General features: G+C 47.6%; 4 protein-coding genes across 4 annotated transcripts; 1 reads left to right on the forward strand and 3 right to left on the reverse strand.

The window, feature by feature from the left end:
• Positions 1–1,033: 1,033 nt before the first annotated feature.
• Positions 1,034–2,039, reverse strand: N7506_005954 (serine hydrolase-domain-containing protein; the record flags this gene model as incomplete). Its single annotated transcript, XM_056955247.1, has 2 exons — positions 1,034–1,932; positions 1,982–2,039. The coding sequence occupies 2 exons, from the start codon at positions 2,037–2,039 to the stop codon at positions 1,034–1,036; spliced, it is 957 nt and encodes a 318-aa protein (XP_056809581.1).
• Positions 2,040–3,447: 1,408 nt separating this feature from the next.
• On the reverse strand, positions 3,448–5,355 carry N7506_005955 (uncharacterized protein; the record flags this gene model as incomplete). The annotated part of the gene is made up of 8 exons (XM_056955248.1): positions 3,448–3,681; positions 3,748–3,865; positions 3,942–4,508; positions 4,579–4,683; positions 4,736–4,940; positions 4,999–5,032; positions 5,094–5,118; positions 5,174–5,355. The coding sequence occupies 8 exons, from the start codon at positions 5,353–5,355 to the stop codon at positions 3,448–3,450; spliced, it is 1,470 nt and encodes a 489-aa protein (XP_056809582.1).
• Positions 5,356–5,944: 589 nt separating this feature from the next.
• Positions 5,945–7,097, forward strand: N7506_005956 (fumarylacetoacetate hydrolase family protein; the record flags this gene model as incomplete). The annotated part of the gene is made up of 5 exons (XM_056955249.1): positions 5,945–5,995; positions 6,043–6,121; positions 6,168–6,673; positions 6,724–6,885; positions 6,939–7,097. 5 exons carry the CDS (start codon positions 5,945–5,947, stop codon positions 7,095–7,097), a joined length of 957 nt encoding a protein of 318 aa, XP_056809583.1.
• Positions 7,098–7,549: 452 nt separating this feature from the next.
• On the reverse strand, positions 7,550–9,527 carry N7506_005957 (Zn(II)2Cys6 transcription factor; the record flags this gene model as incomplete). Its single annotated transcript, XM_056955250.1, has 2 exons — positions 7,550–9,340; positions 9,423–9,527. The coding sequence occupies 2 exons, from the start codon at positions 9,525–9,527 to the stop codon at positions 7,550–7,552; spliced, it is 1,896 nt and encodes a 631-aa protein (XP_056809584.1).
• Positions 9,528–10,686: the final 1,159 nt, after the last annotated feature.

A 10,686-nucleotide genomic window follows, 5' to 3' on the forward strand; every position in this document is an offset into this window, starting at 1 on the left:
TGAAGGTCGAATGATTAGCACTCATCCAAGCTTGAATAGATTTTATCACGCACCAGGCCTGGCCAGCTCGTTGGGGAGCCGTCCCCGAGGTGGGCGAGTTAGGTGACTGTATCTCCATCTACGGAGTACTGCGCATGAGTATTGGACTCAATGATCAGCAAGGCCGGCAGTTGTTAGCCAGTGGGAACAATCAGCCGTGAAGTGACGTATTATGTAATCGAGACAAGCGGAACATTGTTGTTCCGCCTCCCGATAACAGGCCTGTAACTGAGTCTCTGCTGACGATTTAGGCAATGAAAAACAACGGAATAGAGTTGAATCATTATCCCGACGGGCTGGTGGATATTTGAGAGCTTCAGATGGATAGAGGGAGAGAGGGAAGAAGAGCAGGAGAGAGATGGAGAATCAGTAGTGAATTGATCACCGACTGTGGACCTCATAATGGGCCTGAGCCCGAAGGCAACAAACCCTTGAATACTTCCAAGGTGGGATCATTGCTCTTGCTTTTGTTTGATATAGATCAACATTCACATCTGAACTTGAGATTTGTCTTTGCTTATGAGCTGAATCCATTATTCAGTTACTCAACATATCTCAATGAAGCTTTTCATGGATCAGAAGTACAGACTTGCTTATCAATGTCTGAGCAAAACAGTCTGCTGAGGGCTCTTTTGACCTTGGATGCATGCAATACGTCATGAAATATTTCTCCGCAGGAGAAGACATAAATGAGTATTCAGGTATGTATATAAAGTAAAATTAACAAAGAAAAGAAAATAGCAAAGAGGGGGATGTGCAGCGATCAACGACCACGAAATCTGAACAGGTGTGTCAGGAATGATCAAGGGAAAGACAGGTCACAGATGACACAAGATTAAGGGGAAAATGTTGTAGACAAACAATGAAGAATGGACATGAATAGAAAGCACATGATGTGCTGAAGTATATGGTATATAGCCTCCAAAAAACGCCAGCCAGTTCCTTTCGACACCAATAAGAATGAAGTCTGATCCAAAGTATCCGGCCATGGCCATCACCAGTTGAATGATCGGACACGTCTGATTTGAGGCACCCCCAATCGCCCACCCACGGTAACGTTCGTCTTTCTCAACGGCTTTTGCCATGTGGGGAACAGTCTCGCAGAGCGATCAGACCGTGCCGTGGTATAGCTTTCTTCGCTATCCGCTTGAGATATTGGTGACGAGGGTCTGAAAAGTGAAGATGATTCTCCACGGGAGTTTCTCAGAGCAAAGTTTGCTAAATAATCGACAGTTGAACTGTCCCGGGGGGTATAGTGAGATCCGAAGTAGTGCACGATCTCATATGTTTCGAAGCAGTGGACCAGGTCCATGGTTTGATAGTGCTCAACCATCGTGTCGAACTTCGCGATAGCATGACAGGACGGTGTCTGCAACTGGTATCGATAAAGACTCCCGTAGTATTCCATTGTTCCTCGGAACCCCGCAACTCCGATATAGAATCTCAATGGCTTCTGGCCTGGCAATCCAAGGAAGTCATCGACAGGGAGGCCCTGAGAGCGTACCACGGCAGCTTTATCCGGGTTGTTGTGGCACTCCAGAAGCGATGTAATCATACCTCCCAAGGCAGCCCCCTGAGAGAATCCAACGATGGCATGGATGGGTCGTCCGTGGATGTAGCGCGCGATAGAAGATAGCCCAGCTTCTACACCTTTGTATCTGCTTGTGGTGTCCAGACCATGCCACCATGCGTAGAACTTGGATTCTGCTTTATCGTCATCCTTGACATCTCCACCCATCCCGATCGGAGCCTCGAGGGTCCATGGTCCATTGGGGTATAAGAACTCGATGCCTCCAGGATATTCTTCGAGGATCTGCGGGGTGACCAGCTCATTGATTCGTTGGACGATTCGGCTTGATTTGGTGCGAAATTCTGATGGACTGCCGGCAAATCCTGGGAGTGATGTTAGCAGAAGCCGTAAATATCAAACTGATGCACTCACCATGGATCATCAAGATCCGGAATTTGGTCGAGTCATATGCGTGCTCTTTGGGATTCATTGTGCTGAGTACTTTTTTTCTTGCAAAATGCAAAGAGTGAGGAGTAGACTGAGTGGATATAATATCAACTCAAAAGTGCTGCAGTTCGTGTTACAGCTCAGCCGTGCTGATCTATCTCTTAGTTCTGAGATTCAAAGTGGAGATGGTGGACCCAAGCCGGCAATAGAAGGTGGGTCATTTCAACTGAAAGTCGAATCCCCCTTTCCCTCCATTTGATTGCTTTTTGCTCCTCGTAGTCGCAGCATCACCTTATTGGGGTCTTTGGAATACTTCATGCAGCCTTTCAAAGCCCGCATCCAAAAATTCCTCTGGTGCGCATGCATGGCAGAAAACTGTATTGTCATGCATTTTTGACTGGTTTGACGTGGATCGCGACACTAAAGTCAAAGGGCCACCTCGGAAAGAAAAGCCAATTACTGGCCAACTTTGGTGTAAAGGGGGAGCATAGACTTCTCGCCCGACACGACATAGTGGTCCATACTTCATCCACAATGAGAGGCATCGGCACGCACTGAGCAACGAGGGGTACATAATGACGCCTGTGTCTTTCCAGACGATCCTCCTACGTAATGTACTGCAGGGGATAAGGGTCAACTGCATGGCTAAAAGGTCCGCGAAAGTCTGATAGATCTCAACCACGGAAATTGCCCGCTCCGCTGTCGCTCCACGCTCGCACGGTGGATCTGACAGACAGGATGACATGAAGCAGGACTACGGATTCTCAGACATGGAACAATCGGGCCTGGTCAATCGGTGGGCCATATGTCTTGCGGTGTCCTCATCGCCAATAGGGTTCCAAAGTTGATGACGAATTATTGTCTACTCCGTACCCTGCAATCGGAACGATCGCTTGTAATTTCCAAGGTTATTTGTCTAGTACGATGTCCAGTGGGCGATCGCCAGTACCAGAGCTTCCAATCAAAATGCCCAGGGCAGATGTAAGATTTTGAGATCGACATGATCCCAGTTTCAGGTTAGCCTTCATTGGGTAGGTGATGTGTTTAACACCCTGGAAGGAAAAAGGTACCCAAGGTCGAGCGCGTGGTTTTTGCCCCTGCTGATCCTGTCTCGTCGGAAGCCCTAAAACCCCATTTATTATGCATTGCAGTCTCCTTTTGTCATGTTGTCGATCAAAATGGTGATTGGAGATGAGACTTCCTAAAGGTGGAACTCATTTCCTTTGCGCTCGATCGGGTGGGTCCGTATGATCCGTGGCGTATCGTGGCGTCGAACTAAAAGGTAAGCTTGGGCTCCGGACGCCTTTTATGATATCCACGAAGAAAATTCAGATCGGCTGCCGAGTTCAATTACCGTGGAGGTTCCCGAGTTTTAAGGTGTGGACAGGCACAGAGAGGTAGTGATTGTTGATATTTTACTAGAATGGGATTGAGCCGGATCGCCGACCGAACTACAGAATATAGCGAAAATCCGGATGGAAATCCCCGCCCTGCTTTTCATACGAAGCGGAGTTGACGATGCGATCTCTTTCCTCGGGCGACAGCTGGGCTCGCTTTGTGTTGTGGTATCGTAACAAAACCCACATACTTGCATTTCCAAGGAATGCCAGGCAGATTGCCGCCAGGGAAACCGAATGTCCAACCAGGTAGCGTCCATTGACCTCCGATTTGTAAATTTGGCCTGCCTTGTAACTGAGTTAGCTTCTATTCAATAGCCATATATGAAGTAAATATTCTCCAAGTCAACTTACTATCAATCCTGCACAATTTCCGATTGATTGCTGGACGCCCACCGCCATGGCGCGCTTGTAATAACCGGAATGGCTGTTCGCGTTCCAGCTTACGCCGAGTCCAACTGTGGCATATATTCTGCGAGAATTTATTAGCGACTTCATGTTGCGACGTGAATCCTCTCGTGGGAATCTCAAGGATCGGCAATCCGTACCCTGTAACACAGACGTATGTCGCGAAGTATAATGGGCCCCGTGCATGAACATCCACCCCTAGAAGCATAGCGTAGCCCACAGCGCTAACCAGGCATAGTGGGGTTATAAAGACAGCTCGCATGCGTACCCGATCGGAGAGATTGGCGATCACTAGGTAGAATGCGGATGCCCATATATAAACGGGGACAGTGAGTAGCTGGGTTTTCACTGAATCATAGCCAAATCCTCTAATGATGGTTGGCAGGAAAGTGCTGAACCCAAAGGAGCAGATGTTGACACAGATTTGATTGAAAGAGGTGAGCCATGTCTTGGGATCTCTCAGTGTTTTCCACACTTCCTTGATATCAAACTCTTCAGTCTCAACCTGGTGTGCAGATTGCTGGAGTCGTAGGCGCATGAGCACTCTCTCTTCTTCATTCAGGAAGTAGGCTGTTTCAAAGTCATTCGGGAGCAAGAAAAAAGTGGCGATTCCGACAACGGCAGTCATCAGGCCCTCCACGATGAAGAGCCATCTCCAGCCTTCTAGACCGCTCGCGCCATCTAGGCGAATCAGTCCAAAAGCTAGACTAGTCTCGAGGTTAGCTGTTGTCATTCTCCTTTGATACCCCCTTCTCATTTCGGACTATCGAGACTTACAGCCCACCAAATCCTCCACTGAGGGCAGCAGAGACAAAAAGATAGGATATCCTTTGTGCTTGCTCTTCACGTTTGTAGAAAGTGGTCAGAAGAACAGTCAAGCATCTGATATTCATTAGTAATCTTCACACTGTTTCGATGTTAGAAGTGGACTCACGGAAAGAGACCACTCTCAAAGACACCCAAAAGAAGCCGAGTGACGTAGAGCCCAGCAACATTTTTAATAAAGCCGGCACCTATGATGGAGACACTGAAGCCAATGATCAACGCCGAGATCAATCGGTTTGGTCGTAACTTCTTGAGGAGCATTGAGAATGGAATCTCGAAGAAAACATATGTCGCATAGAACAAAGAAACCGCGTCTGAGCTGCGGTCAGCAACGAAAACACCTGGGCAATACTTTGTGAAATGCAAACTCACTTCCTAGTTCGTTTCCAACCAAGCCAAGGTCCTCCTATAAAGCCAAGTAAGTTCGAGGTCCTCAAAGGATCAATGACACTGGAAGTTTTTCATACCGGCATTCCTGCAACAGCTGCATTTCTGGTAAAGGTCAGCAAACGATCCTTTGACATTCGAGTTGGGATGCTCAACTTACCCCAGGTTACTTCGATCTAGATATGCCACCAGGAAAATGAGCATCACCAGTGGACAGATGCACAGATCAAGTTTCCACAAAAGCTTCTTCTCCCGTGCAGGGTCAATGGAGAAGTTGCCCATCTGCACATCGTGGTCGGAGCACGCGTCAGCTTGAAGTTTGATATCCATTTCCTTCTGCATGTTGGGTTCGGAATGGCAGATCTTTGCAAGCAGCATGCATGACTTCCCTTTATACGTCAATGAGATATGGACGAGGGTTATCAGTCGGGAAATCCTTCGGGATATTCATGGTGTTGGGGTAAGGGGGGTAGAGATATCTCCGACTGTATCAGTGGCGGGTGTGACCAATGGGGCGTCGCGGCGAAAGATAAGCGCACCCCAAGATGTCAGCTCCCGGGGCTTTGCGCACGTTTAGCTCGCCCACCACTCAAAATTTAAGCTTAATCCAGTCGGCGATACACTCCGTAAGGGAGACTGATTTGTGGTGTTTTTTTTCTCTCCGCGAAACTTCCATTACACTCTCACAGTCTTCTATCAGCCTGAATTTTCCTAGGCATTTTATCACCGGCAAGTCCGGCCCGACAAGCTCATGTTCCCCGCGTTTTATCATCTTGGCATCGGTAAATTCAAACTCAAACGCCTTGCAGACGGCAATTTCCCGATGAATTTCCCGACACGATTCTCGGTCATGGGCTGACAACCTCGCATTGATAAGAGATGTCTTTTAGTCGTTGTATTTTGATTTGTCTCTTTTTCTCTATCATCCAAAATGGCAATCTCGAATGGAAACTCAGCGCACTCCCTCACAGTGAAGCACCCAGTGAGTTCCCCTTTCGAGTCCAATCAAGCCATACTAAGATTTTCTAGATATGGAAGCGATGGGTTCGTTTCCGGGGTAGAGATGGAAATATATATGGTGGAGAGCCTTTGAACCCGGACATTGATGGTATGTTGAAGCCCGGCTAGACTTGAACGAGCTAACGACAGTGAAGTGGGTCAGGCCATCGAGAATGGCATTGATGTCCTCGTCAAAGTTGTTGCTGGCAGTTCGCCATTGAACTACGATGCTCCTTTTACGGGAGAGATACAGATCATTGAAGCCCTCCTGTCTCCTGTATCACAGATTGAAGCCGGAACCGTTCGATGCGTTGGCCTGAACTACAAAGAACATGCAGCTGAGATGAAGTTGGCAATTCCAAGCACTCCAACGTTAGTGCAATCCTTATCAATGTTGAGAGTGATGCTGATATTGAGAAGTGTTTTTTTGAAACCGAGTACATGCATTGCTTCTGCGTCTGAACCAATCATTCTTCCATCAAATGTGGATTACGACGAAGCGGATTATGAAGTGGAACTCGCAGTGGTCATTGGCAATTTATGCAAGAACGTTTCAGCCTCTGAAGCAGGAGGATATGTTCTAGGCTACTCAGTAGCCAACGACGTTACGGCGCGAAAACATCAAGACAAGACATCACAGTGGTCTTACGCCAAGGGAATGGTAATTCAATACTCCTGTTTTCGCAAATGCGGCTAATTGACATTTGCTAGGACGGATTCTGTCCGCTAGGACCATGTATTGTGTCGTCTGAACTGGTCCCAGATGCCACAGTCTTGAATTTGAAGACCTCCCTAAATGGGAAGATTATGCAGAACGGATCTGCTGATGACATGATATTCAAAATACCCGAAATTGTGTCATACCTTTCTCAAGTACAAATCCAAGCCTATCCCAACTATTGAGGCAAGCTGACTCATTTTGACAGGGTCATACACTGCTTCCTGGCACGGTGATCATCACGGGTACCCCTTGCGGCATCGGGATCTCACAGGATCCTCCGCGGTTCCTTCAGCCTGGAGATCAGCTGAGGGTCAGCATTAGCCATGGTCTGGGTACTCAAACTTGCCAGATTGCGAGGACTTAGCTGAAGCTTAATTTTCGTGCGGTTTGGAGTTGAGTCAATTTTCGGAAAATCAAATACCTCGCTTGAGTTTGAAAGATACCAGGCTTCTCAATGAGTTATCATTCGACCTACGCATACCGCCGCTTAATTGTACTTTTTCTGGTGTTCTAAGGTTTTCTTAACATCGCTAGGTGCATTTTGTTCCCAAATTAGGAAAGTATCCCGCTTGCTCGACACGCGATACGAAGAATGCAAACCCCGTTCCAAACCACGGAGAAGTATTTAAACCTTGAGATATCCTTTACTTGGATCCGTACTCGAAAGTCCTAAAGGTCGTCGCAAAAACAAATCCTTGAAAAGAAACTAATTCATATTGAATACGCCAAATATCAAATGATAATAATATAACATGAATGCCGCGATGCAAGCCAACGCAAATGCAACAGATGATCGAATACGCTTGAGAACTACGCCTAACCCATGATAGTCTCCAAATTCAAATCCAGCATGACATCTAGCCAAAACTCTTCCAATCCAGAGTCTGCACGATCCCATGTCTCGTGCACAACATTAATGATGCGTTGCATCGGAAGTTTCGGTAATATCAACAGAAGCTCGGTCAATCTCATCTTGACTTTGCGTCGGGCCTGGGCAATTTCGACATCCAGTGTATTCAAACTGGGAATAGCATTGACTGAAGCGCCCAGAACCGACCCAGAAGAGAACACAAGGTCACTTGAAATGCTAGCCAATATAACGGGCTGCATGACTTTTGTTCCAGACGTTAAGGGAAGTTGGTCCAGAAGAGATACGATATGCAATGCCAATGTGTGTCGCAGGTCCTCCGCCGAAGGAGATGACCACCCGGTAGGTGCTGGGAATAGTAACAAAAAGAGAGCCGGAATAGGGTTTTCATCGTCGGCGGTCTCGTTTTTGTGTAATCTCTCTTGCAGAATATCCGGGAAAACATGGTATATTTGCAATATGGCCGCACATCGATATGCTTCGGCCAGTGTAAGGAAATGTGATGGCGGCGTGTTGGTATCGCCGATATCGACAGGTCCGCAGTAAAACGAGAACCCCGTGAAAAGAATTTTTTCTTCGATGGTATCCGCCGTTTGTCTCAGATCAAGCTCTTCTGCGATGGAACTTAGATCGATAAGATTGGGATGCAGCGTGTCTTCCCTTCTACGATGTAAAGTCTTCGCTGCCCGGATGACTCTAGCTGTTCTGTAGAAGAGACTGAGCGCATATCTCAAAGATCCGGTCCAGGGATGGGGCAGGGCCTGTCCGTCCACAAGATAGATCGAGAGATCCGGCTCGCTTATCTCCGTATGGCTTTCCAGTTCCACTATCGGCGACTCCTCTGCAACAAAAGCAGCTAGTAGGTTCCAATAAAGCAGACACTGCTTGAAAAGCGGATGCTCCTTGGCCAGAGCAGGATTCGAATTGCTACATCGCCGTTCTTGTCTTGAAAGATGATCCTGAGCTGCTTTCAGATACTTGAGTCCTAGGTCAGACGGGTCGTGCCACCCGGTGGTGGATCCAACCAGAAGAAGGGCCAGAAAGTACTCGTCATCCTTGGTTTGTGCGGATCCCTTTTGCGCGACATTGTTTAGACATGATATTGCTTGTTGCTGAGTCTGTATTCCGATGGCACGCATATTTGGAAAGTCATTTGCCAGTGAGGCAGCGGACATGCTTTGGATTGCAAAGTAGATGGCTGCATTATTGCTCCACAGCCGACTGACGATGATCCGGAATGGGTTGAGGGGACAGTCAAAAGATGACCACTGATTGCAAACTGTGTGAAACCAGTACTGCACCAGCATCACCGGTAGTTGAATGAGAAAAGAGGGGACCGACGTAGAGGCCAGTCGCTGGCGCAAGATTGACAATCCATCTGCCTCACCCCCGGGTTTTGACAATGCTACACTGTCTGGCTCTGACTCGACATTAAACCAAGCATCTATGGGCTCGGAGAGGTCCGGTATTTGGTCGAAGATATTTGGAGAAGAGGTTTTCCAGTCGTCTGGGAGCTCGGTTTGAGGGCTGCTATATTCCAGCGTCTGACTGGTGTTTATTGTTGTTGGTTGAGGGCTGGATGTGTCAAGAGTCGACTGCACTTGATTCTGGGAATTCTGGGCCCCTTCGTCCTCTTTGAAAACGTGTCGCCATTGTAAACTCTGCTTCTGGTACCCAGGGCACTCATAGCCACGCCTAGAGCATTCTAGGCAGCTTGGTTTTGTCTCGTCACACCTGCGCTATGAAGGGGTTAGTGAAATTTCATCAAGACAGATCCTCGCAAACGAAGAAAGACACTGTGCATTTTTCACCTCAACTTACTCGCCGCTGCTTGCACTTTTGGCAGCCCCCTCTGGATTTTGGTCTACACCGATTAGGATTTTGCCTCTTCTTTGGCGGTACAGGCAGTTCCGTTGCACTTTCCATCCTATCGGATAAGTTGAGATATATGTGAGAGGTGAAACACAAGGAGGGGCATCGCCATCCGACGGGCAACGGAGCCGATGCCAAAGCTAGAGCAAGTTTCGGTTCGATGCCCGGGACATGGACCGACACCCGATCACCTGCCGATAAGCCAATATTTGCTGGATCCCAATTGGCTGAATGAATAATATTGGAGGTGTTTGGGGATGACAGATTCCGGTTGCTTCGACCCCGCACATCCCATTCCTTACACTAATCCTAAAACGGATCGACAACACGCTGGCGGGTTTTTATTCCTATTTTGGCCTCGTGAAGACTACTCAGCTTTTCCAAAAACCAAGAGTAGTCGATGTGCTACTCCGTACATCGGTGTCGGCAATGCGTATATTTTGTAGACTATAAAAGACTGGCCGATTCCCTTTCGATGCCGTGTTGTTAAGAATGAAACGTTTTTTTTTTTTTTTTTCAGATGACAAGATAGTTGAAGATGAAAACTCGCGAGGTGGTACTTATCGCAGATTCGATGCAATGAAAACAAGAGGGAGTCTGCTGATTATCAGAACCGGAGAAGATGGAAAGGAAAGGGAATGGGTGTACGGAATATGCTGAAATACATGCTCACGTGAGGTGAATAACGTGTTCCAAGATTATCTCCAATGTGTGGGCAGACATATAACCTTATTTCTTGTTGGTTGCTGAGAGGTGGCTCACTGCTGAACTCGTGTCTTGACCCCATTTCACTCTTGTGGCAAGCCGATGGTAACCGTGTTGAGGCTATTCTCCGGTTTCCAGTTCTCCATGTCGTTATGTTGCGGAGATGAGCCTTGAGCTGATGAGAGAATCAAACGAAAGAGTGGCCGGGGTCTAACCTGCGCGCATCCATATTACTCCAAGATTCCCCAACTCCAAGACCTCCTCACATGGTGAGCGAAGGCTCCGGAGCGCCCGGGCTCCACTTAAGTAGTTCCAAAACGGCTTAGCGTAGCCGCCGTGCATGTACATTAATTTGACCTAACGGCATTGGGATTAGTGTATGTAAATATTGGAAAGTTCGAGCTTCAAATGCGGAGACCCAAACCTGTTGAGCTGTTGAGCTATTTCTTTTCTTATCTCAATTGTGTGACACTGAGCATACCTCGAAATCAACGTCATTTGCTCTCCG

This window comes from Penicillium brevicompactum (genome assembly GCF_028827555.1).
Source record: "Penicillium brevicompactum strain IBT 35665 chromosome Unknown utg000005l_segment0_segment0, whole genome shotgun sequence".
NCBI lineage: Eukaryota > Fungi > Ascomycota > Eurotiomycetes > Eurotiales > Aspergillaceae > Penicillium > Penicillium brevicompactum.